The following is a 25,294-nucleotide window of genomic DNA, read 5'->3' on the forward strand; positions in this document are numbered from 1 at the left end:
AAATGTAAGACCAGAAACTATAAAACTCCTAGAGGAGAACATAGGCAAAATATTCTCTGACGTAAATCATAGCAGGATCCTCTATGACCCACCTCCCAGAGTAATGGAAATAAAAGCAAAAATAAATGGGACCTAATTAAACTTAAAAGCTTTTGCACAGTGAAGGAAACTCTAAGCAAGGTGAAAAGACAGCCTTCGGAATGGGAGAAAGTAATAGCAAATGAAGCAACGGACAAAGAATTAATCTCAAAAATATACAAGCAACTCCTACAGCTCAATTCCAGAAAAATAAGTGACCCAATCAAAAACTGGGCCAAAGAACTAAACAGACATTTCTCCAAAGAAGATATACAGATGGATAACAAACACATGAAAAGATGCTCAACATCACTAATAATCAGAGAAATGCAAATCAAGACCACAATGAGGTACCATCTCACACCAGTCAGAATGGCTGCTATCAAAAAGTCTACAGGCAATAAACCCTGGAGAGGGTGTGGGGAAAAAGGAACCCTCTTACACTGTTGGTGGGAATGCAAACTAGTACAGCCACTATGGAGAACAGTGTGGAGATTCCTTAAAAAACTGGAAATAGAACTGCCATACAACCTAGCAATCCCACTGCTGGGCATACACACTGAGGAAACCAGAATTGAAAGAGACACATGTACCCCAATGTTCATCGCAGCACTGTTTACAATAGCCAGCACATGGAAGCAACCTAGATGTCCATCAGCAGACGAATGGATAAGAAAGCTGTGGTACATATACACAATGGAGTATTACTCAGCTATTAAAAAGAATGCATTTGAATCAAAAACACCAATACAGTATATTAACGCATATATATGGAATTTAGAAAGATGGTAATGATTACCCTTTATGTGAGACAGCAAAAGAGACACAGATGTAAAGAACAGACTTTTGGGTTCTGTGGGGGAAGGCAAGGGTGGGATGATTTGAGAGAATAGCATTGAAATATATACTTCATGGGAAATAGATGGGGAAACAGTGTCAGACATTATTTTTTGGGCTCCAAAATCACTGCGGATGCTGACTGCAGCCATGAAATTAAAAGATGCTTACTCCTTGGAAGGAAAGTTATGACCAACCTAGACAGCATATTAAAAAGCAGAGACATTACTTTGCCAACCAGGTCCGTCTAGTCAAGGCTATGGTTTTTCCAGTGGTCATGTATGGATGTGAGAGTTGGACTGTGAAGAAAGCTGAGCACTGAAGAATTGATGCTTTTGAACTGTGGTGCTGGAGAAGACTCTTGAGAGTCCCTTGGACTGCAAGGAGAGCCAACCAGTCCATTCTAAAGGAGATCGATCCTGGGTGTTCATTGGAAGGACTGATGCTAAAGCTGAAACTCCAATACTTTGGTCACCTCATGCGAAGAGTTGACTCACTGGAAAAGACTCTGATGCTGGGAAAGGTTGGGGGCAGGAGGAGAAGGGGACGACAGAGAGTGAGATGGCTGGATGGCATCACCAACTCAATGGACATGAGTTTTAGTGAACTCTGGGAGGTGGTGATAGACAGGGAGGCCTGGCGTGCTGTGATTCATGGGGTCGCAGAGTCAGACACGACTGAGCGACTGAACTGAACTGAACTGATATATACTATCATATGTGAAATAGATTGCCGGTCCAGGTTCGATGCATGAGACAGGGTGCTCAGGGCTGGTGCACTGGGATGACCAGGGAATGGGATGGGGAGGGTCAGGATGGGGAACACATGTACACCCATGGCTGATTCATGTGAATGTATGGCAAAAACCACCATAATATTGTAAAGTAGTTAGCCTCCAATTAAAATAAATTTAAGAAAAAAGAAAGTATCAGTTTTTCAGTGCTCAGCCTTCTTTATGGTCCAAATCTCACACTGGTACTTCACTACTGGAAAAACCATAGCTTTGACTAGATGGACCTTTGTCGGCGTAGTGATGTCTCTGCTTTTTATATACTGTCTAGGTTTGTCATAGCTTTTCTTCCAAGGAGAAAGCAGCTTTTAATTTCATGGCTGCAGTCACCATACACAGTGATTTTGGAGCCCAAGAAAATAAAATCTGTCACTGTTCTATAGTATTTAATATAGAGTTCTATAGTATTTAATAAAGAGCTCTATGAGAGAACAGTTAGGCTAACTGTGACCACTCTCAGGACCTCCACCAGCAGATGGTCTCAAGTTAGGTAGGGCATGAACTCATACCAGGCAGCATATTGGTTGGATCACAAAAGCTGGTCCTTCAGTTGGCAGTGGGTGGTTCTCCACAGGATTCTCTTCTAAGGTCTCCTCTGATGAGCGGTCTCACCATCTCCCACACTGCTGCATGCCAGTGCTGGCAGAGGTACCTCAAACACACATGCCAGATGCAGGCAGCTATTTTTGCCAATGCTTTATTCTGAAAGCCAAAATCACCCTCACTGGAAGACCTGAGAACCATGCTTCTCTATCAAGGTTGCCAGGATCACGCACGCTTGTTCTTAGCATCCCACAACACAGACCTGCTCACACCGTTTGCAGTACAAATGGAGTAATATCTGAAACTGAGCCAAAAGCCCTTTAACTTCATGAACTCCTTTTGGGTATGCCAGTAGGATAGTTTGGCCTGTATCAAGCTTTGGACTGTACTGTAGTGCCAGAAACCAGAAAATTCATGCCCTGAAATGTTGGCATTCTTGAGGGGAACGTTGTTGAGAAATGGCCATTCCTGCAGTGCAAACATCTTCCCATGCAAAAAGGTGTGTGAAGTCTTCTCCCAAATGTGTAAAGTCTGTGAAGCAACACCGAACAGGGGACCACCCATCCCTTACAGGGAAATAAACTCAAGCGAAGTGATTTTTCCCTTGTGGACACATGTATTTCATTGTCACAGCTCAGCAGTCTCACAAGTAAAGATAAGCAGAGGCATGAGAGTTGCCCTCACCTGGGGGCCTGGTGACTCAATCTACCCTCTGCACAATGAACACTCTTTCTAGTGAGAAATAAAGAACCACTCAGATGTTGACCACCTGGGCCAGGAGCACTGGGTTATAAGTCCTGGTGTCTTGGGACCCTTGTCCTCAATACTTGATCTGGTCTCAGGAGGACACTGGTGACTCTTCAGACAATAGTAGAAAAGGATGTTCACAGACCAATAGGATGTGAATGGGAAGGAGGCAGGGTCAGTGGGAGGGAGGGTGTAGAGGAGCCAAAAACTAGGCCAAGTTCATGACTTTGGCCTATCTCTGGTCCTTCTTTTCCTTTCTGTCCTTTCTTCCTATTTTCTCTCCTCTTCCCTGGTGGTCAGTGAGTAGATGCAGGGGCCTGGTGTTTGGGGTCTAAGGCTGGGAGATTAGAATCTTGGAGCTGGATCCATCCTTGGCGTCTCTTGCCCAGCATCTCAAGCTCTGTTTGGGGCTCTACAATAGCTTCTGGTAGTTTACAGGTAAAATGGGTAGATAATGGGAGAGTTGCTAGAATGCAATGTAGTTCCAGAGTCATATCCTTAACAACATGAGGAATACCAGAATTTTCCTGGCATATAAACACTGGTTGTTATCTTGATCTGACATCTATAACAATTTTGTGTGTATGGTTTCTGTTCTTCAATGCCAATGATGTATTGCTTAAAAATAAACAAACACTGTCTCCTTTTTCTAAAAAAGAGCATGCCTGTGTGTATGTCTTGGAGGTCACATGCATGTATGTGTTTATGATTTTTATGTCTGCTGCCCACAGGAATCTTTCTCTGGTTCTGGAGATTAATTTTCTAGATTAACTAAGTTCCTTTCCTTTTGTTTTATTAGGAATTAATATAACTCACTTTGCTTTTTTCTGTGCCCTCATTGTGTTTGCATTGAAGGAGGCATATTTTTAAAAACAGATCCATGTCTGTAAGTGGACATTTATGGTTCTCTCCCCCCAAGAATCAGGCCTTGAAGAAGGACTGGCCCATCCATGGTGCTGTATTTGAGTTGCTCAACTTGGTGATTCAGAGCTCACTACTCTTCAAAAGAACATGGTCAGTAGATGCCTTTCTTCCTACATCCAGAGTTCTTCAACTCTTTTCTGGGGAAGAAATATATTTAACAGCTGTCATGGAAGGAATGTCTATTTTCTTATGAAATTACCTGGCCAACATTGTAAATGTGTGACTCTGGCAGCCCTGTACCAACTTACCAGTTGGGACAGTTTCCCAACTCTCAGGATCAGTGAACAATGATCTTGAGATTCCAGATTGTCCTTTCAGAAAGGAATTTAGAGTTCTGTTGGGTTCGGGGGGAACCTCAAGCAAATATATCCCTGGATGCAGGGCCACGTAGGAGACTCTCAGCCAAGGAGAGAACTGTGCTATACCCATTGAAGTCCGGGTGTTCCAGCCAATAGGAAGATGGTGGGGACACTCCCAGGCTTGAGGGTCTTTCTTTATCATGTGCTGTTTTAGATTTGCTCTCTGTCATTGGCTTTAATGGATGGTATGATAATGTGTTGGTTTCTTAAGTTTTACTTATTTTTGGCTGTTCTGGGTCTTCATTGCTGCTCTGAGGCTTTTTCTAGTTGTGGGGATTACTCTAGAGAGTTGCAGTGCACAGACCTGTGACTTCTCTTGTTGTGGAGCATAAACTCAAGGCTCCTGGGCTTCAGTAGTTGCAGCATGCAGCCTCAGTAGTTGTGGAACACAGGCATAGTTGCTCTGTGGCATGTGGAATCTTCCCAGACCAGGGATCGAACCTGTGTCCCCTGCATTGGCAGGTGGATCCTTAACCACTGGACCACCGGCAAAGTCAGATAATGTGTGTTTACATGTATATCTCCCTCAGTGGGTAGTGGGCTCTAGGGCCTCTGCTCTGCACATCCTCAGGGTCTGCAGGATGGCCTCCTGAGGGTCCACATTCACCAAATGCTATTTGAGTGAGCCGCTCTAGGCATCCACAGGTTAATGAGTTGGAGGGTGAGCAGCCTTATAGCCCCTTGAGAAGGACAGCCTCTGCTTCTGTATCACATAGGAAGTGAACGGGGCAGTCGCTGATGACTGTGTCCTGGTGCTTAAGTGATTTCTAAAACCAGCGCTTGTTCCTCTGCCTGTTTCCATGCTGCTGATTTTAAAAGCTCTCCCTTCAGGAAACATCTGAAAGAAAGACAGATGACCTGAAAGAAAGACAACACGGACAACTGTCAAGACAGAAAGAGATTGTTGCATAGGAAGGAAATGGCAGCCCACTCCTGTAGTCTTGCCTGGAGAATCCCATCTACAGAAGGGCCTGATGGGCAATAGTCCATAGGGTCACAAAGAATCAGACATGACTGAAGCGACCGAGCACGTACACAAGGAAATTAAGACATACCTCTGTGTTCTTGTTGATAACTTTTCCACACTCTGTCTAAAATGAAACCACCTTGTCAATACTTTAGAGCGTGGGTCAATGGACTTTTTCTGTAAAAGACCTGATAGCAAATATATGGACTCTGTCATGACTATTCACCTCTGCTGTTGTAGTGTGAAAGCAGCCAGAGACAATATGTTAACAAATTGGTGTGGCCATGTCTCAATAAAACTTTATTTACCAAAACAGGCAGGGGGTTGGATTGGGGTGGCAGACCTCAGTTTGTCAGCTCCTGTCCTAGAGTACTACGTGCTCTGTCATGTTCTTATAAAATTAATTAAAATTTCTTCATTAGGCTATTTTTTGGTGTTCTCTTGCTATGGCTAATAAAAGGTTGGCTTATTTTAAAAAGCAAGACATTTTTCAAAAAATCACTTAAAAAAATGTGTGCAGTGGGGTGGGAGGGAAGTGAAATACGTGTGCATAGAGCATGACTCTCTGAAAGAATGGCATGGTCCTTCCCAGACCCCAGTCAACCCTACTCTGTCACCCATCCTTTCTTGTCCCGCCCAACCCATCCTTCTCACACGGGTCCTCAAGTCTAAGTTCTCATCCACGCTGGCCCTGGGGCTCGGTGGCCAGCATTTCTGTACCTGTGCTCTCCTATTTCTCTTGCCTTGGTGTCTATGCAGAGGTGCACACTGAGTTTGAACCGATCACTGCCCTAGAAACTTTTCAGTCTTTTTACTTTCCTGCCAAAGACAGTGAGTTAAACCTACAGTTTGTCCCTTCTTTCACCTTCTCTCCCCAACTTAACTGTCTTTGTTCCAAGTTAAAGGATCATGATGAGGTAGAAAAAACAAAAACTTTATAGCCACCATCTTTCACTCCCATCAGGTATGTTTTAGAGTCTAGAGAGGCCCACGTGAAACAATCTTGCTGGCAGTTTTACTGGCTTTCCAAAGGAGAGCTAAAATGCTCGTTGCCAAGCAACGCGCAGGCCCTGACTTCCTCCAACAATGTGGACTTAAAAATATAAAATTGTCTTATGAATCGGGGAATCATGTGGAAACACACAGGGCAAACAGTTTGATAATAACAATGCTATATCTGTTTATTTTGTCTTTGGTATCTTTTCCTGGGGCCTTTACAGGGTCACGTGGATAAATAACTGGGGTGTGCCTTCAGCAGAGCAACTGATGAACAAGACTCATCAGTAGGAACTTCATAGTACAGTTGATCCTCAGAATCATTTGCAGATTCTATGTTGTGAATTATGTTCAAAATCCATAGTTTTACTGTAATTTGCAGACATGCTTAGTAATAAAAATTTTGAGCCACCCAGTGCACGTGTTCCCAGCTAAGACTGGACAAGCCAACAGCTCTGTCTTCTTGTTTCACCTCTCATCATGTAAACAAGGGTCTTTTTGCAGTCTATTTAGTGACACTTTTTTGTATTGTTTTGTATCTATGCTTTTTGTTGGTGATTTCACTGTGTAAAGTAGCCCCCAGGTATAGTGCGGTAGTTGTCTAGTGCAAGAAGGCTGTGATTTACGGAAAAAATACATGTGTGAGAGAAGCTTCATTCAGGCATGATATAGTGCTGTTGGTGTGAGTTCAGTGTTACTGAATCAACAATATGGTACATCCAGGAAGAGGAAATTCACTGATGTAGATGCATCAAAGTTCTGGAAAGTACTCAAGTAACACTGAAGTGCATGATGATACTGTGGAAACAGGCTGTATTGGTAGATTCATAATATGCCCAGTTTTTTTTTTTTTCTTTTAAAGCATAGTGGAAAATATTATAAGGCTGAAAGTCAAAGAAATTTATGGTCATGTTACCCAGAGTCAAGGAAATGTTAAATCCTTCTCAACTAGTGTTTTATTATATAGAAGGTACATATAATTCATTATTTATAAGGAATAGAAATTAGGATGTCTTTAAATAGATATACACATAAAACAAGGTTATGTGTTGATCAGTTGATGAAATATTGTGACCCAGGGGTCTCAGGAACATAAACCCACATATTTCCCCTAGGAGCATGGCTCAGCATTCACTAGCTCAGTGTTCCTGAAGACTTAATAAAAATAACTGTCATGACCAATAAGAATTAACCATATATGATCACAACTTAATTCTAATGGGATGTATCTCCCACTTTCCATATGGAAGACAAAGGCTTAGACTTGTCCATGGACAGTGTCTGTACTGAGAATGTGTGCCAGGAATGAAACTTGACTTCTCCATCTGGTTGTCAGCTCTAGAGGTTTCCATGATGTTCCGGATAGACATTTTGAAGGAAGATAAATGTTTAGAGCCAGGAGCTAGAGCTGGAGGGCTCCTCCTCCATATCCACTTACTTTTCTGTCCAAGTCAGTTCAAGCTGCTATAACAGAATCCCATAGACTGAGGGACTTAAGTGAATTCCTCACAGTTCTAGAGGCTGGAAATCTGAGATCAAGGTGTTGGAAGATTTGTGCCTGGTGGGGGCCTGCTTCCTGGCTCATAGGTAGCTATCTTCGCACCGTTCCCTCACAGGGCAGAAGGGACAAGGAAGCTCTCTAGGGCCTTTTGTATAAGGGTGCAAATTTCACTTGTGTGGGCTCCACCCTCATGACCTAATCACCTCCCAAAGGTTCAACCTCCAGATACTATCACATGGGACGTTAGGTTGTAACACATGAATTTGGGGGAGATGTAAACATTCAGTCTATAGCATTCTCATTCCACTACTTTTATCACCGAGTGTTTTCCTTGAAGGGAAACTATGATGTATTTTTAAATTGTACTGGCACTGAGCCATAGTGAGCCCAGTATCTCCGAACTGACACCTTAATTGGTCCCAGATGGAAAGGGGAAGCTATTCCTCTTACACAAGTCTTTTCTCCCTGAAGTTCTGATGCAGGTCACATGTGAAGTGGTTTTCTGTCTCTGAGGTCTAATCTCTGCTGACATGTCACACGGGGTCTCCTGAGGGTCTCCTGAGCTGGATACTCTCTCCAGAGAGCTGGCGGGGGCGGGGGGGGAGAGGGAGGGGGCAATGGCTGACCGCTGAAAGTAGTGAAAGTGTTAGTCACTCAGTCGTGTCTGACTCTTTGTGACTCCATGGACTGTAGCCTGCCAGGCTCCTCTGTCCATGGAATTCTCCAGGCAAGAACACTGGAGTGGGTAAGCCAATCTCTTCTCCAGTGAATCTTCCTGACCCAGGGATCAAACCTGAGTCTCCTGCATTGCAGGCAGATTCTTTACCATCTGAGCCACGAGGGGGGCCCTGACGACCTGATTACAAACCTGAGAACAAACCCCTCTCCTCTGTCTAAACAAACTCAACACAGGGCATGGGAAGCAAAGAGGCTCCCTCAGACTTCAGGATCAGGGAAGGCTCCGGAGACAAAATGACATTTGGCAGCAGTTAAGAGACAAGAGTTGATGATGACGTAAGCAGAAGCCTCTTAAAAGCAAGGCAGGAAGAATGTCAAGACAAGTTCAGTAATGAAAAAAAAAAAAAAACATGAGTCGTTCCTTCAGATCACTTTTTAAAGAGCCTAGAAACACCATCTGGAAACTCCTGGGCCTCATTACTCAGGACACTGGCCCCACACAGCACTTGCAAAATCCCTAGTGGAGTCCCTTCTAGAAAGTTCTGCTTTCTGTTGCTGATTGAGTGCTTGGGTCTATGTCCCAGTTTTAATCAGGAATATGAATACCTTTTCCTTTGTCACTACCATATGCAAATATATGTTAGGAGACAATGGCAATAAGGTGGGTGCAACTCCTTGGCAAAAGAAACCTTGCATGCATTATAAACACATAGCTCTTCAATACAAGTTCATGGCTGGGAAAGTGCTTTTTTTATTGCAGGGATTGCCTGGTGTGGAAATTTGCAGAGAAAAGCCCGATGTGCAGACAGCATGCCCAATCACGGGTCACAGAGTTGTTTTCTCCCCATCTCTGCCTCTCATTTCTATTCCCAGGTCTCCTTTTGGACAGTGTCATATGCATAGACACACAGGAATACCCCATCACAGCCAGGACAGTGGTGCCAAGGGAGGTGTTCTGCATGCTTTCCATCCTTGGGGTTAGAAGCACTTGCTCAGCTGCCAACTACAAATAGCTTTATGTAGAAGATGATGTTAATTAGTACGCATTATAAAAAAAAGGAAAAAAAACCTCACTGCCCACAGCAAGCCATGTAGGGGCCCGAAGTCCTACCCTGACAGCCAGAGTGAAGCATGGCCCACTAATGCAGCCTTAATTCACTTTGTTGGCAGAGAAAGCAAGCTCACCATGCTGCTGCGGGAGTCCCTGGGGAACGTGAACTGCCGCACTACCATGATCGCTCATATCTCTGCCGCCGCGGGGAACTACGCCGAAACCCTGTCCACCATCCAGATCGCCTCGCGAGTCTTGAGGATGAAGAAAAAGAAAACGAAGGTAAGGGGTTTGCCAGGGGTGTGGAGGATGATGCAGCTTTCGGAGCCCTGCCCTGGAACTGAGTCAGAAAGAGTGGAATCAATATTCCTAATCCCCCAGCACCAGGGGCCTGGTGAGCTTGGCTGCCGAAGGCCTGGCTTAGCATCCACCTCGGGGTAGGACTGCCTCCTGGCCGATAGAGAGGTCCCATCCCCTCCTCCCTGCTGGTGATTTCCTCAGTCATCCAGCCTGGACTCCTAACGGGGAGTGCTTGGTTCACTTTAGAGAGTTTAAACGATTGCGACTTTGAGGTGAAAATTTTTAAGAGCAATGGGAAATATCCAGAGTTTGTATCTTGCCTACCTAGGTCCTTCAACTGATTGATCCCAAAGGGGACTGTTAGTTTACTCCTTGCTCAGGTGACCCTACTTCCCCTGCATTTCCAGGAGGCAATTTTTCAGGCCGAGGGGTGTTATCCTGTTAATTCAGGGGTTGATTCTGGTTGATGAAACCACTGGGCTCATTTTGTCAGGCAGAGGCAAAGCCAGGACAGTGGCAGTATGACAAGAATGTTTGAGAAAATCATTATGATTGTGGTCAGTCTGGTCTGTGGCCAGCTTGTGACTTGTGGGGGCTTTTCCCCCTCCTTTATATATATATGTATTTATATAGACACACATATATTTGGTCAAAAGCACATCTTTCCAACCAGTGTCCCATGGGACAAACTGTCATACATGGCTTGGCTGTACAAACTGGTGACCCCCTCAAGTCCTTAGGAGGTTACATGGGACCTGGGCCGGTCACCCCCTTTCATGAGCAGCCTCTGCTTCCCCAGTGTGCCTCACAGTAGTATGAGGGCATGACGTGCAGAGCTGGGGCACCTGGCCTGGCACACCCGGGTAATGGCCTGGGGTCTGGATGGCCAGAGTGGAGCCAATGGCCTTGGCCAGTCACCTGGCCAGTTGCCCCACGATGCCACACTAACTGTTTCCCTTTCACTCACAGTACACATCGAGCTCCTCCGGGGGAGAGAGCTCCTGTGAGGAAGGCAGAATGCGCCGGCCCACCCAGCTGAGACCCTTCCACGCCAGGGCTGCCGTCGAGTCAGACTTCCCCATCCCTCACCTGTCCAGCGACCCCGACTACTCCTCCAGCAGCGAGCAGTCCTGCGACACGGTCATCTACATCGGGCCAAACGGCACGGCCCTCTCTGACAAGGAGCTCACCGACAACGAGGGGCCCCCAGACTTTGTCCCCATTGTGCCAGCCCTGCAGAAGGCCAGGGGTGACAGCAGGTCCATGGAGGCCGGAGAGGCTGGTGCTGGCAAATCGGAAAGGGACTGCTTGAAGTGCAACACGTTCGCCGAGCTGCAGGAGAGGTTGGATTGCATCGATGGCAGTGAGGAGCCCAGCAAGTTCCCCTTCGAAGAGCTGCCGGCCCAGTTTGGGGCAGAGCAGGCAAGCAAGAGTGTCCCATTGAGCCAGGCAGCCGGGGCAAGCCCGCTCTGTGAGTCTGATAAGGAAGATGATGGCTCAGATGGCCAGCTGACAGACAGAGAAGGTGCGGAGCCCCCAGCCTCCAAGGTGCAGAGGAATCACTCCCCGGTCCCTGCCGCATTGCTCACCAACAGCCCCACCCCTGCCTCACCCCGGAGCGTCCTCGGCAGCAGCAACCAGCACAGTTCTTCCCAGCTCGCGCAGAGCCCCAGCCTCCAGAGCAGCCGGGAAAGCCTGAACTCCTGCGGCTTTGTGGAAGGCAAGCCCAGGCCCATGGGCTCCCCCAGGCTGGGCATCGCCAGCCTGTCCAAGACCTCAGAGTACAAGCCAGCCAGCTCTCCTTCCCAGAGATGCAAAGTCTACACCCAGAAGGGGGTCCTGCCTTCTCCAGCCCCGCTGCCCACCTTGAGCAAGGATTCGGGCATGGTGTCTAGTGAGCCCCTGCTGCAGCCCGAGGTACGCACCCCCCCAGTCGGAATGAGCCCCCAGGTTTTGAAGAAATCCATGTCGACTGGGAGTGAAGGGTTCCCAGAAACCCCTGTGGATGACGATCATCAGGCAGCAACTTCCCCAGATTCCAAGAAGGAGATTCTGAGCACCACGATGGTGACGGTACAGCAGCCTCTGGAGCTGAATGGTGAGGACGAGCTGGTGTTCACGCTGGTGGAGGAGCTGACCATCAGCGGGGTGCTAGACAGTGGCCGCCCCACCAGCATCATCAGCTTCAACAGCGACTGCTCGGTGCAGGCCTTGGCCTCAGGCTCCCGGCCCGTCAGCATCATCGGCAGCATCAGCGAGGACCTGGAGTGCTACTCAAACGTGGCTCCTGTGTCCGAGGTCAGCATCACACAGTTCCTGCCCCTCCCAAAGCTGAACCTGGACGAGAAGGCCCGGGAGGCGGGGAGCAGACGTTCCTCCATCAGCTCCTGGCTGAGTGAGATGAGCACAGGCAGTGACGGTGAGCAGCCGTGCCACAGTTTCATAGCACAGGCGTGTTTTGGGCATGGGGAAGCAATGGCAGATCCTCCCGCCTCGGAGTTTGTCGGCAGCATCCAGAACACCGCCGTGGTGTGCCGGGAGAAACCCAAGGCAGGCCCTGACAACCTGCTCATTTTGTCTGAAATGGGGGAAGTCTCCTTCAACAAGGCAGCCCCCATCAAAGGCTGCAAGATATCCACCCTGGGCAAGGCCATGGTCACCATCTCTAATACGGCCAGTCTGAGCAACTGCGAAGGGTACATCCCCATGAAGACCAACATTACAGTATACCCCTGCATCGCCATGAGCCCCCGCAACGTCCAGGAGCCTGAGGCATCCCTGGCCACCGTCAGCTCAGTCCCCAAAACAGCCCAGTCCCAGGAGAGCAAGGAAAGTGGTGCAAAGAAAGAGATGAAATTTGAGGACCCCTGGCTGAAACGAGAAGAGGAGGTAAAAAAAGAGAATGCTTATCCCAGTGAAGAAGGGAGTAGGTTTGAGACAGTCACGGGCCCCCCAAGGCCTGAGGCCAGAGCAGAACAGGACAAGAAGGCCAGCCCCAGTGATGGGCTGAGCAACAGTAGCGGTGAGGCGTCTGCCTCCCCAGGGGCCGACAACTTCAGGAGAGTGGTGGATGGCTGTGAGATGGCCCTGCCCAGTGTGGCTGCCCAGAGCCCCGTGCATCTCAACAAAAGCCTGAAGTCCAGCAGCCTTCCCAGGGCTTTTCAGAAAGCCAGCAGGCAGGAGGAGCTAGACAGCCTCTTCTACCACTGCGCCTCGGAGACCAATGGCATTGGCTCGGCTTCTAGCACCCAGCCCTCCAAGGCCACCCTGGAGAGGAAGGTGGCGTCCCCCAAGCACTGTGTCCTGGCTCGGCCCAAAGGGACTCCCCCGCTGCCCCCTGTCCGGAAGTCCAGCCTGGACCAGAAGAACCGGGCCAGCCCCCAGCACAGCACCTGCAGCAGCAGCTCCAGCAGCCCCTTGAACCAACCTGTGCCCTTCTTGGCCAGCTTCCCCGACGAGCCCAGCGGCAAGATGAAGGATGCCAGCAGCAGCAGCAAGCTCTTCAGTGCCAAGCTGGAGCAGCTGGCAAGCCGAACCAACTCTCTGGGCAGGACCACAGTCAGCCACTACGAATGCCTCTCGCTGGAGAGGGCCGAGAGCCTGTCCTCCATGAGCTCCCGGCTGCACGCGGGCAAGGACAGCACTATGCCCCGCACAGGGAGGAGCCCGGGCCGCAGCGCTGGGGCCTCTCCCACCAACCCGGGCCCCACGCAGTCGGCCGGGGCCTCGCCCAAGGCCAGCCAGTCCAAGATCTCCGCCGTGAGCAAGCTGCTCCTGGCCAGCCCCAAGGCCCGCAGCCTGTCCACCTCCACCACCAAGACCCTGAGCTTCTCCACCAAGTCCCTGCCGCAGGCGGTGGGCCAGAGCTCCGGGCCGCCCCCCGGCGGGAAGCACATGTCCTGGTCCACCCAGTCGCTGAGCCGGAGCCGGGGCTCGGGCCTGGCGTCCAAGCTGCCTCTGCGGGCGGTGAACGGGCGCATCTCGGAGCTGCTGCAGGGCGGCGCGGGCTCGCGGGGGCCGCCCGGGCGCGCGGGGCCCGAGGCGGAGGAGCGCGCCGTACCCAGCGACGAGCGCCCGCCGCCCGCCGCCCCGCTGCCCTCGCCCTACAGCAAGATCACACCGCCGCGCCGGCCCCACCGCTGCAGCAGCGGCCACGGCAGCGACAACAGCAGCGTGCTAAGCGGGGAGCTGCCGCCAGCCATGGGCAAGACGGCGCTCTTCTACCACAGCGGCGGCAGCAGCGGCTATGAGAGCATGATGCGCGACAGCGAGGCCACCGGCAGTGCATCGTCCACCCAGGACTCCATGAGCGAGAACAGCAGCTCCGTGGGCGGGCGCTGCCGCAGCCTCAAAGCCCCAAAGAAGCGCGCCAACTCAGGTAGGCGGGGGCACCTGGTGGGCGCGGGGTGGGCCCTGGGATGCAGGGATGGGAGCCCAGGCACCCCTGTCCCCGCCACCTGTCACCTGCTGGGGACAGAGCCATCACTGTCAAAACCGACCTTCCGTCAGGGCATCACTCAGGCATCACTCAGGCCCCCGGGGCACCGCTCCTCACTCACCAGCCATGGGGGGTTGGAGGTGGGGGGCGGGAAGAGGCTTCTTCCTGCATGAGATCTCCCCATTCTGGGCCCAGACAGCTGGTTTCTCTGCTCAAGGACCAAGAATACTGCAGCTTAGAACCACTCAAGGGATCAGGTCATTGTAGCTACCCTTATGTGGAGAAGGAAATGGCAACCCACTCCAGTATTCTTGCCTGGAGAATCCCAGGGACAGAGGAGCCTGGTGGGCTGCCATCTATGGGGTTGCACAGAGTCGGACACGACTGAAGCGACTTAGCAGCAGCAGCAGCAGCTACCCTTATGACCCAGTGGCCCCCAGAGCCTAGCAGCTGTTCTCTGGGGTGGGATGAAGCCCAGTGTCTCATGGAAGGTGCAGTGGGGGCAGCCCCTCCCCCACCCCACTGCCCCCTCCACACACACTGGTGGAACAGTCAGGCTCCCACCACAGGCCTGAAATATCCAACATTCACACACACGCACGCGTGCGCGCACACACACACACACACAGAGCACACCACCCCCTCACTATGGAACCAAAATGCATGCTTTTGGAGGAAGTCTTTGCTATGTCCAGGAATCTCCTATCAAAAGACAAGTCCTCTGGCGGGACTGCCATGTATAAAGCCCACTGATTTGTTTCTTTGGAGTTTGGGGGAACATGTGACAGTAAGGTGTGATGGGCAAGGAGAAGAGGACCTAGATCAGAGATGATGGCCCAGGTGGCCATAGGGTAGGTGAGGTGAAAAGTCAGTAAAAAGAGAAAGGGACAGAGAGAGAAGACAGAAGGAACCAAGGACAACTTTAGCTACTTGAGAAGTTTGCTGACTCATCTTTGCTCTTAAATGGCCTTCAGAGAACTTGCCCCTGCTCATCTTTAGCGCGGGACTTGTTTGTAATGAAGCCATCTCCTGCAGAGCCTCACATGCAGTTCTGCACCTTGGTTGATGTGTGAGTGGTCTGTTGTCCAGCCCTTCTAGTCTGTCCTTAGCTACACTGTGGTCCTTCTGCAGAACCTGGAGCTCTCAGAAACCATTGTCCAATGGAATATTGATGCCACCAGCACGTTTGGAATTAAAAGATGAGATGAGACCCAAAAGAAAGGTCTCCTTTTTCCTGCAGCTGCTCCAGCCAGCAACTACTTCTCAGGTTTTTTTCTCTCAACCCCAGGGTTGATTTTTTTCTATTCTCACACTACAGACAGGCACAAACTCTGGAATATTCCAATTCAGATGTAAGGACTGTGGTCAGTGCACATGATAAACCATTTGTCTGCCTAAAAAAAAAATAATATTAACACTTCAAGGGACAACAGAGTCATGTTGTAATCCTAGATGTTATGAGGTATTAATAGATTGCCCCATCCACCCATCCCATCACAGATCATGAAATGCTGTGAGGATGTTAGCCTCCCTGCATGTTTGGGAGTCATCGTGGCTATCAGAATCTTGACACTTTTATTTCCTAGGTGTTGTGTGCATCAGGCGTTGACTCACTTTGATGATGCTCCACATCAGGCCCTTGACCCTGAATCTCACCACCAGACCTGGGAGCAGAATCCCATAAGATACAAGAGGAGAACAGAAATCTATTCAGTATGACATAACAACTGTTGGGTCCTATTTTCAGAGTCAAGGGCATTAAAATGTACTGATAGTGGTTACTAAAAATAACAAGAAAGTTTAAGCCAGAGCCTTTGCCAAAAAAAAAAGTCTGGCCTTCCCAACACTTGTTTGATAAACCTTATTTATTACAATCTACCCAATCTTGGTCTTCAAAATCCAGATTATTGTGAGACATTTGCTATGTGCTTACGTACATTTGAGTGTCACAGAGTGCTTTCACATACTCGAACACCTTGAGTTTACCTATCCAGTTTATTCTTTCAATAGCTTTACTTGTTTTTTTTTACTTGAATTGTTTGGTCTGGCTGTTGCACTGGTGTAGAGGGGAAGAAAAACTAAAGTAACTGCTTGGAAAGTAGACCACAGTCTCTGCACATTTCCTTGCTTGGTGCTGCCTCTGTTTGTAAATGTGTTCTCTGAAGGTCCCTCGTTAGGTTTGGCTGTTGGTGTACAATCAAAGCAGCAGGCTAGGTGCCAGAGATGGAATTTCATAGAGAGTGCTGAGGGCATCGAACCTCTGTGAGCAGCTGCTGTAGATCCTGGGCTCCCTAATGGATATGGCAGTGGAGATATGCTCCCTGCATGTGAGGTGACCTTGTCTCACTTATTTATGATTATTATTAAGAGAAATGCTGGATGTCAGACATGATCAGCATAAATCAAAGGCAACTTCTTTAAGAGAAGCCATAAAGCTCATCAAAGGAAATTCCTAGCTCGATGGCTGGATTTTACAGTTACTAGAGATGTTGGGAACTGCAGGGGAGGCAAGCAGTCATATGTTAGTGGAGGTTGCTTTCGAATTTGGAAAACTTCATTTCTTTTGTTATCTCCTTAGTGAAAACGAACTAGAAATATATTACTAGGAAGATAACCTTGAGCTGTTTGAGTGCTTTGTAGTGCAGGTGGAGAAACCAAACATCCTGATGGTTCACCTTTCCTGTCCCATTCCTGGAGATCCGTGCTGGTGGGGAGTGAGCAGAATTGGGCTTTTCTTGTGGGCATGGAGCAGTGGGAAGACTGAGCTAGAAAGGCAGGAGACTTGGGGTCTTGGGCTGTGTGACATTTAGGGAATAACTATACTCTCTGGGCTTCAGTTTTCTCACATAGAAGTAGAATGAAGGGGTTGGTAGAGAACCACCACGGTCTCTCTATGCTCACACTGTATAAGATGATGCAAATAACATAAAGAATATTGGTGATAATATGCCTTCCTTTCCATAAGATGATGCATAGTCAATGGGATTTATTTTTAAGTTGTTAAACATTGCTCAGACCTCTTCTGTGCTGTTAGAGCTTGGTGATATGAAAGTCCAAGTGTGTTTGGGAAGGGGCAGGCAGCATAGAAAACCAAGCTACTGTGAGAAGTATGTAATCTCATTGGAGAGCAAGGAAAAAGAACATGAAACAGAGAACAGTGAACCAGGAACCAAGATGCATTGCCAAGTGCTGAGCGAGGAATTGAGGGCTAAGTGGAGGAAATATTTAGACAAAGATGGCCCAGAGCAGTTGAAGAAGGCTATAGAGAAACACTGGGATTGAGCCAGGGCCTTGAAGGATGCTGGGACAACGGGCATTGTCAGCTGAGGCAGCTTGGGGCAGTAAGAGCAAGGTTTATGGACAACAGAGTGGGATTAACTCAATAACGGTAATATTCTTAATGGATGTGATGATAAACAGAAAACTTAAGCCCAGATCAAGTTATTGCTTGAACATCTGGCAACTATGATAAGAATTATTGCAGCTGGCAACGGGGAGTCATTTATAGGTTCTTGGTTGAGAGTGTCATAAGGTGACAGAAGCTGTGGGTTGCTTCCTGTTGATGGATTTTCATTTTTGTGCCTCCACCGTTCCTTGCCAGCCCCCCTATGATAGGTGCACGGACATGTAGGTGTAACTGTTAGGCATGAGGTAGTTATGACAGCCAGTCCAGTTAGGGAGCAAATGTTCAACCTGTCCAAAGGTTAGCAACTGAAAATCAGTTGCTAAAAGTATGTGAATCCGTGATGGGCAGTGTATTGTGTGGCTGCATCAGCTGGGCCCCACCTGAGGCCCCAGCTTTCCACTGATAGCTCATTTATATCACCCATCGCGTAGGCCTTCCCTGACTCTCTCTCTCTCTTCTTCCCCATGTTCCTGACACTTGACCCCACACCTGGTGTGTTACCCCCTTGACTTCTTTCTTTCTCCCCACTTGTCTCTCAGGCTGGCTGAGGAAATATGAAAATTAGATTAGGTCTGAGTGAAGTTCATTTCCACTGCAGCAAGCCCCAGTATGGTGTGACCCCGCATCCAGAAAGCCCAGGAGAGAAGCCAGCCAGGGCTGACCTGCCTGGCAGGAGCTTCTTTGAGGCCTGTTTAGCACTTGACTCAGCCTGTTGAGTCCCTAGAGCTGGGCTGGGGCAGGTTACCATGAATCAGGTGGACACTGTTGATTGATTCACTGGTTGGTTGGCTGGCTGGTAGTGTGGTCCTACAAGTTAGCTGAGTTCTTTGCTATGTACTTCTGATCGCTTGCCCTGCTGGTGACCCGTTTTAAACACTGAACCTAACCTCTTATTTTCTTTCCCACTCTAAGCACCAAACACTGTGCCTTCCCTTCTCTGGGAGCTGAATAAACATTACTGACTGATGGGTTCAGTTTACAGATCTTCTGCACTGGAATCTGTGACTGGTTACTCCTCCAAGGGCCTAGAGCACCATGCTTCACTCTGTCCCCTCCCCATGGTCCATTCGGTTCTCAGGTGCAATCTTCTTTTGTTTTAATGAATTTCAGGAAACACAGTGGTGTCTAGCTTAATGAAAACAGGGCTAAGGCAAGTGGCTTGCTGGCTGATTGAAGATTACTAGAGTGTTTCTAAGAGACTTCATCTAGAAACAGATGAGAAAGGGTTCCAAATAAGACAGGCGCTTTGACAATACTTTGGGAAAAAATAGAAAAGTCTGGCTCGCTAAGACACTGAGGAAGCTCCTTAGAGTGCAGTGTGGGCGGAGGTGGGTGCGGGGCTGAGAGGCATTGAGTGAGCGTGTGAGGGGCCTGGGCTCTGCCCAGAGGAGAGCTCCATGGCCGGCCATCTCCCCATCTCCTCTGCAGCCTGGGACAAGCTCACTCTTCAGTTCGAGCCCTACAGCTGCCCATGCAGCCACATCTGCATCCATCTGGGAGGCCTGGGGCTGGCTGGCTCTTGCTGGTCAGTAAATCCTCGCTCACTGATCCCCTCCCCCTCCTCATTGCCGATGCCTGGGCGGCCTTTCAGCATCGGTGCGGTGCTTTCTGCTTTCTGACTCACTGTCTTCATAGTGACGGCTCCCTGGGTCAGAATGAAGATGGAGGGTGATGGCAGGAAAGCTGATAAGGCGGGTTCTCCATGGGCAGCCGGGGTGGGCATCTGTGTGTCCCTCAAGGTGTGCTGTGGGCCTCGGCGCTTGGAATGCCTGTGTTTTCTGACACTTGACCTAAGAAGCGGCATCTTCAGATTCAGTGTGGACACTTTTATCTGCACTCAGTGATGGTAAAAATGGAAGGCCTGACATCAGACTCCTTGCTGGAGTCATCAGCGCTGTGGAGAATAGGGTGGGATGGGCCATGACAGGTTGGGGGCCCCTCCAAACATATGCAACTGGCAGCCAAGCCTGAAGTGGCTGGGAGAGCAGGGGATTCAGGTCAGATTGGGGCCATTTCATGAAGCAAAGCTGTTGGCACTTATCAACTTTAGGTTTTTTGTTTAACACTTGACGTCTCCATGTCCATACAGAGTGCTGGGCTGAGGAGCAGAGTGATAGAGAAGAAGGAATCCTTCTGATGACCCACTGGCATCAGCGGGGAGGCTGGTTCAGGACGAGTGATCCCAAACCAGACAGCTGCATCTGACAGGTCCCACATCACTATTGCCCAACTAAGGTGCTGCCCCAACCTCCCAGGAGCCTGGAATAGAGCAGTCACTGGCAGGGACTAGGCGCAGCGGAGAGCAGGAAGCATCTTCTTGAGAGCATGCTGGAAATCCAAGAACTCATATTTCTATGGGGACCCAGACCAAAGCACTGTGGTCAATTCTCTCCAAGTGATGAAATGGCATTTCTGCACTGTTGTTTCCTGTGCCATTTCCAGCAGAGCAAGGGCACCATCTCTCCCTCTGAAATTCCCTTCATAGCATTAAACTCCATTTCCTCTGGTCTGACCACATTCCCCTGGCCCCTGTCCTCAATTTTCCCCATCACACCCCAAGTAAGACTCCCAGTGTACTTCTGGAGGAGATGTGAGGGGCGGGGAGGCCCCTCAATAGTGGGTGCAAGTTCTGGATGATATCAGTTCATTCGTGGACCTGATTTACCAATGACCAAGTTCAGAACGAACCTCTGTCCATAGTTCTTCAGGAAATCTGTCTATCAGGTTTAATCCCTTGAATCTATTTCTCACTTCCACTGTATAATTGTAAGGGATTTGATCTAGGTCATACCTGAATGGTCTAGTGGTTTTCCCTACTTTCTTCAATTTAAGTCTGAATTTGGCAATAAGGAGTTCCTGATCTGAGCCACAGTCAGCTCCTGGTCTTGTTTTTTATACAGCTTCTCCATCTTTAGCTGCAAAGAATATAATCAATCTGATTTCAGTATTGACCATCTGGTGATGTCCATGTGTAGAGTCTTCTCTGTGTTGTTGGAAGAGGGTGTTTGCTATGACCAATGCGTTCTCTTGGCAAAACTCTATTAGCCTATGCCCTGCTTCATTCTGTACTCCAAGGCCAAATTTGCCTTGACTTAGTTTTCTGGGTGTGACTCAGAAAACTAAGATCATGGCATCTGGTCCCGTCACTTTATGGCAAATAGATGGGAAAATAGTGGAAACAGTGACAGACTTTATTTTGGGGGGCTTCAAAATCACTGCAGATGGTGACTGCAGCCATGAAATTAAAAGACACTTGCTCCTTGAAAGAAAAGTTATGACCAACCTCGACAACATATTAAAGAACAAAGACATTACTTTGTCAATAAAGGTCCATCTAGTCAAAGCTATGGTTTTTCCAATAGTCATGTATGGATGTGAGAGTTGGACTATAAAGAAAGCTGAATGCCGAAGAATTGATGCTTTTGAACTGTGGTGTTGGAGAAGACTCTTGAGAGTCCCCTGGACTACAAGGAGATCCAAGCAGTCAATCCTAAAGGAGATCAGTCCTGAATATTCTTTGGAAGGACTGATGCTGAAGCTGAAACTCCAATACTTTGGCCACCTGATGCAAAGAACTGACTGATATGAAAAGACCCTGATGCTGGGAAAGATTGAAGGCAAGAGGAGAAGGGGACGACAGATTGTTGGATGGCATCACCGACTCAGTGGACATGAGTTTGAGTAAACTCCGGGAGTTGGTGATGGACAGGGAGGCCTGGCGTGCTGCAGTCCATGTGGTTGCAAAGAGTCAGACACGACTGAGCAACTGAACTGAACTGAAGTTCAGAACTCTGAGAAAATCCAAGATAGCCAGTCACTACACACAGGAGAAGCCCTTAGACTGCAATTCACCTGACATTGGGCACTCACTTCTCACCCTGGCAGGGCTTGATTGACATGGTGAAGAAGTTGAGAAGATTGCAAAAAATCATGGATAAAAGATAACAGAAATTAACCTTCAGAATATCTCTATCAGCATATTGTAGCCCTGTAAAATGTCTTTCTCCTTTCAGGCGTCTTTACTTTTCTATCACCAATCAGGGTGATCTCTGCTTTCATCTCATAGGGTGCCCTGGAGAGATGAGGAGGCTAATAGAGAGTGACCCTAATTCCTGATATTGTCCCATCTGTGGTAATGAGACTCCTCGGTGTTCCCCAGTGGGCCCTGCCACCTGGCATCACCCGTGATTCATCCCCTCCCATACTCTACTAGTGTTGGTCTCTGTGTATAATTGAATAAGGTAGATGAAAGTGATGGTTATGTCACTTTCAAGATTAGGTTGTGAAAGACACTGGAGCTGCTCTTTTTTGCTCTGGGTAGACTAGCTGCCATGCCATAAATAGCCCAGTGCAGAGGCCCACCAGGCAGTGTACTGAAACTCCTGCTGACAGCCACAACAGTGAGCTTAGAAGTGGATGCTCCAGCCACAGTCAAGCCTTCAGATGACGGCAGCCCCATCTTGTGAGCTGAAAACTTGACTGCAGATCACAAGAGACACTCAGCCAAAACTACCTGCTCCATCAGCCTCTCCCAGGTCCCTGCCTCATAGGAATGTGTGAGAGAACCAACATTTGTTACTTTTAGCTGCTGGGTTTAGGGTAATTGGTCACACAGTGATAGATAAGTGACACACCACCCATCCCATGGCCTCCTCAGTTCCTCCCCTTTTTCTCATGAACAGATCCTTAGAGTCATCCCAGAAATGTCTGGACCCATGCACCCAGTGCGATGGGTGCACTGAGATGCCCATATAGCTTCCCAGATGGTGCTAGTGGTAAAGAATCCACCTGCAGTACAGGAGCCACAGGAGACATGGGTTCAAGCCCTGGGTCAGGAAGATCCCCTGGAGGACAGCATGGCAACCTACTCCATTATTCTTATCTGGAGAATCCCCATGGACAGAGGAGCTTGGCAGACTACAGTCCATAGGGTCGCAAAGAGTTGGGCATGACGGAAGCGACTTAGCACTTGCAGCATGTACAATGCCCATACATATACCTCCCTAGGGGCTCAGTATATATTATCCAGCTGAGAAAATAGGGCTTACAAGAGTCCCACCACAAGTGTTTGCAGCCTGAGGAACGAGGGCCAAGTCTCCACCTGAAGGATGCTCAGACTCTCCTTGTCTCTGAGAGCTGAGCATCTTCCCACTGATGCTCGGTGTTCTTTGGCCTCCATGCATGTTCTGCAGCAGCCATGTCTCACAGGAGCTGAGCCCCAAAGGCAGAACCGCTTGCTCAGAGTCAGCTGGCATGATCAGACCAATTAAAAAAAAAAAAAAACCCAAACTACCGGATGGTTCATTTCCATTGTAAGGGAGACAGATATTTACTTCAGTGGTTGACACTTCCTAGTTTCATAAGTTAGTGTATGTGTGTGTGTGTATGCATGTGTGTTTGCACATGCATACATACACAAGATAAAGATCTGGCCCCCCAAAATGAGATTTGATGTGAAACCAACGGAGCCTAGAGGAGAGAGTATGCTCTGTAGGGAAAGTTAACTTTGTGTTTAGAGTCCCTCGTTGTCTCCTGAAGGAAAGACCGCTCACCCGCACTCTGAACAGGCACGTGCTGCCCTGAGCGCTGCACCACCGCCCCTGCCACCATCTGGAGCTACACGTAGTGGCTTTCACGTTCCCAGCTCCCTAGGTTGGTGAGAAGGCTATCCTGTGCTTTGGCCCCCTGGTTCTGTTTCAGAGAGTTCTGGCTCTTTTTCTCTCTGAGCTTGTGATATTTTAAGCTTTTCTTAGCAGTCATCAGATCTCTTGAAGTTTGAGAAAAGTACAGTATCTTTCTCTTTGGAAGGGTCATCACGTCACACAGGCCACACTGGCCCAGCATGCAACAAGCAGAACCAACTGGAATCTGGGAGGAAGATGGAGGGAGCGTGGGGGAGAGAGGGCACTCACTCCTCCAGAGTTCCCCAAACACCGCAGGGGTGGTGCTGTAAGGACCAGCGCTTCCCCCAACAGCAGCCCACTGACCAATATGGCCCATCTTCCGGGGCCTCCAGAAAACTCTCAGTGCTTTGTATCCTTCATATTCCCAGGGCTGCCATATCATGGTGTGTACGTTCTTTGGCCCTCCTTCAGTTCAGTTCAGTTCAGTTCAGTCGCTCAGTCGTGTCTGACTCTTTGCGACTCCATGAATCACAGCACGCCAGGCCTCCCTGTCTATCACCAACTCCCAGAGTTCACTCAAACCCATGTCCATCGAGTTGGTGATGCCATCCAGCCATCTCATTCTCTGTCATCCCCTTCTCCTCCTGCCCCCAATCCCTCCCAGCATCAGAGTCTTTTCCAATGAGTCAACTCGTCGCATGAGGTGGCCAAAGTATTGGAATTTCAGCTTTAGCATCAGTCCTTCCAATGAACACCCAGGATTGATCTCCTTTAGAATGGACTGGTTGGATCTCCTTGCAGTCCAAGGGACTCTCAAGAGTCTTCTCCAGCACCACAGTTCAAAAGCATCAATTCTTCAGCGATCAGCTTTCTTCACAGTCCAACTCTCACATCCATACATGACCGTGGGAAAAGCCATACCTTGACTAGATGGACCTTGGTTGGCAAAGTAATATCTCTGCTTTTTAATGTGCTATCTAGGTTGGTCATAACTTTCCTTCCAAGGAGTAAGCGTCTTTTAATTTCATGGCTGCAATCAGCATCCGCAGTGATTTTGGAGCCCAAAAAATGAAGTCTGACACTGTTTCCACTGTTTCCGTATCTATTTCCCATGAAGTGATGGGACCAGATGCCATGATCTTAGTTTTCTGAATGTTGAGCTTTAAGCCAACTTTTTCACTCTCCTCTTTCACTTTCTTCAAGGGGCTTTTTACTTCCTCTTCACTTTCTGCCATAAGGGTGGTGTCATCTGCATATCTGAGGTGATTGATATTTCTCCCAGCAATCTTGTTTCCAGCTTGTGCTTCTTCCAGCCCAGCGTTCCTCATGATGTACTCTGCGTATAAGTTAAATAAGCAGGGTGACAATACACAACCTTGATGTACTCATTTTCCTATTTGGAATCAAATCTGACTTTAATGAGGTCCATTCTAGTAGCTCAGGTGATAAAGAATATGCCTATAATGCAGGAGACCTGGGTTCAATCCCTGGGTTGGGAAGAGCCACTGGAGAAGGGACTGGCAACCCAATCCAGTATTCTTGCCTGAAGAATTTTATGTGCAGAGGAGCCCGGTGGGCTACAGTTCATGGGGTTGCAAAGAGTCAGACACTACTGAGTAACTGGGCACAGACACACATTCTATCTCAAAGAATCAGCTCAGACTTTATATGCAGCTAGCCAAGGCTTCCCACAGACTCCATTGTCTTCCCTCAGATGCAGGAGGGCGCACATATCCATTCTGAGTTAAATTAGATCAGGCTCCCTTCAGCTTCAAGATATACCTGTTGGGATGGTGTTGTTTCCCAACCATCCTCCTTCCAGGAGAAAGCAAGCTTCCTAATGTCTGGTCCTGGCGAAAGAAGGTGCCAGGTGGGTGTGTGCCTCAGGAGATGCAGCTGTTTGAGGCAGCACCAGGCTTCCCTACCGGGAGGCCAGGTCTACAGCCTCCTACCAGGAGAGGGGCCAGAGTCAGGGGGACAAACCTGGTAGTCACCCAAAGCAGAAGGCTAGATCCACTTCATATGTGGGTGAAAAGATTAGACCCCATCCACAGA

General features: G+C 48.7%; 1 protein-coding gene across 3 annotated transcripts in view; it reads left to right on the plus strand.

Annotated features, from left to right (window-relative positions):
• Positions 1-25,294, plus strand: part of KIF26B (kinesin family member 26B) — a 531,529-nt gene that overhangs the window by 492,394 nt on the left and 13,841 nt on the right. For all 3 annotated transcript variants that reach the window (XM_055419734.2, XM_055419735.2, XM_088845508.1), the window contains 2 exons: positions 9,591-9,753; positions 10,741-14,149. In XM_055419734.2, coding sequence (XP_055275709.2) covers positions 9,591-9,753; positions 10,741-14,149 — 3,572 coding nt within the window. The remainder of the gene's footprint in view (positions 1-9,590; positions 9,754-10,740; positions 14,150-25,294) is intronic.

The sequence above is a fragment of the Moschus berezovskii genome, chromosome 17 (genome assembly GCF_049115385.1).
Source record: "Moschus berezovskii isolate FMDL1 chromosome 17, NW_MosBer_1.0, whole genome shotgun sequence".
In the NCBI taxonomy this organism is placed as follows: domain Eukaryota; kingdom Metazoa; phylum Chordata; class Mammalia; order Artiodactyla; family Moschidae; genus Moschus; species Moschus berezovskii.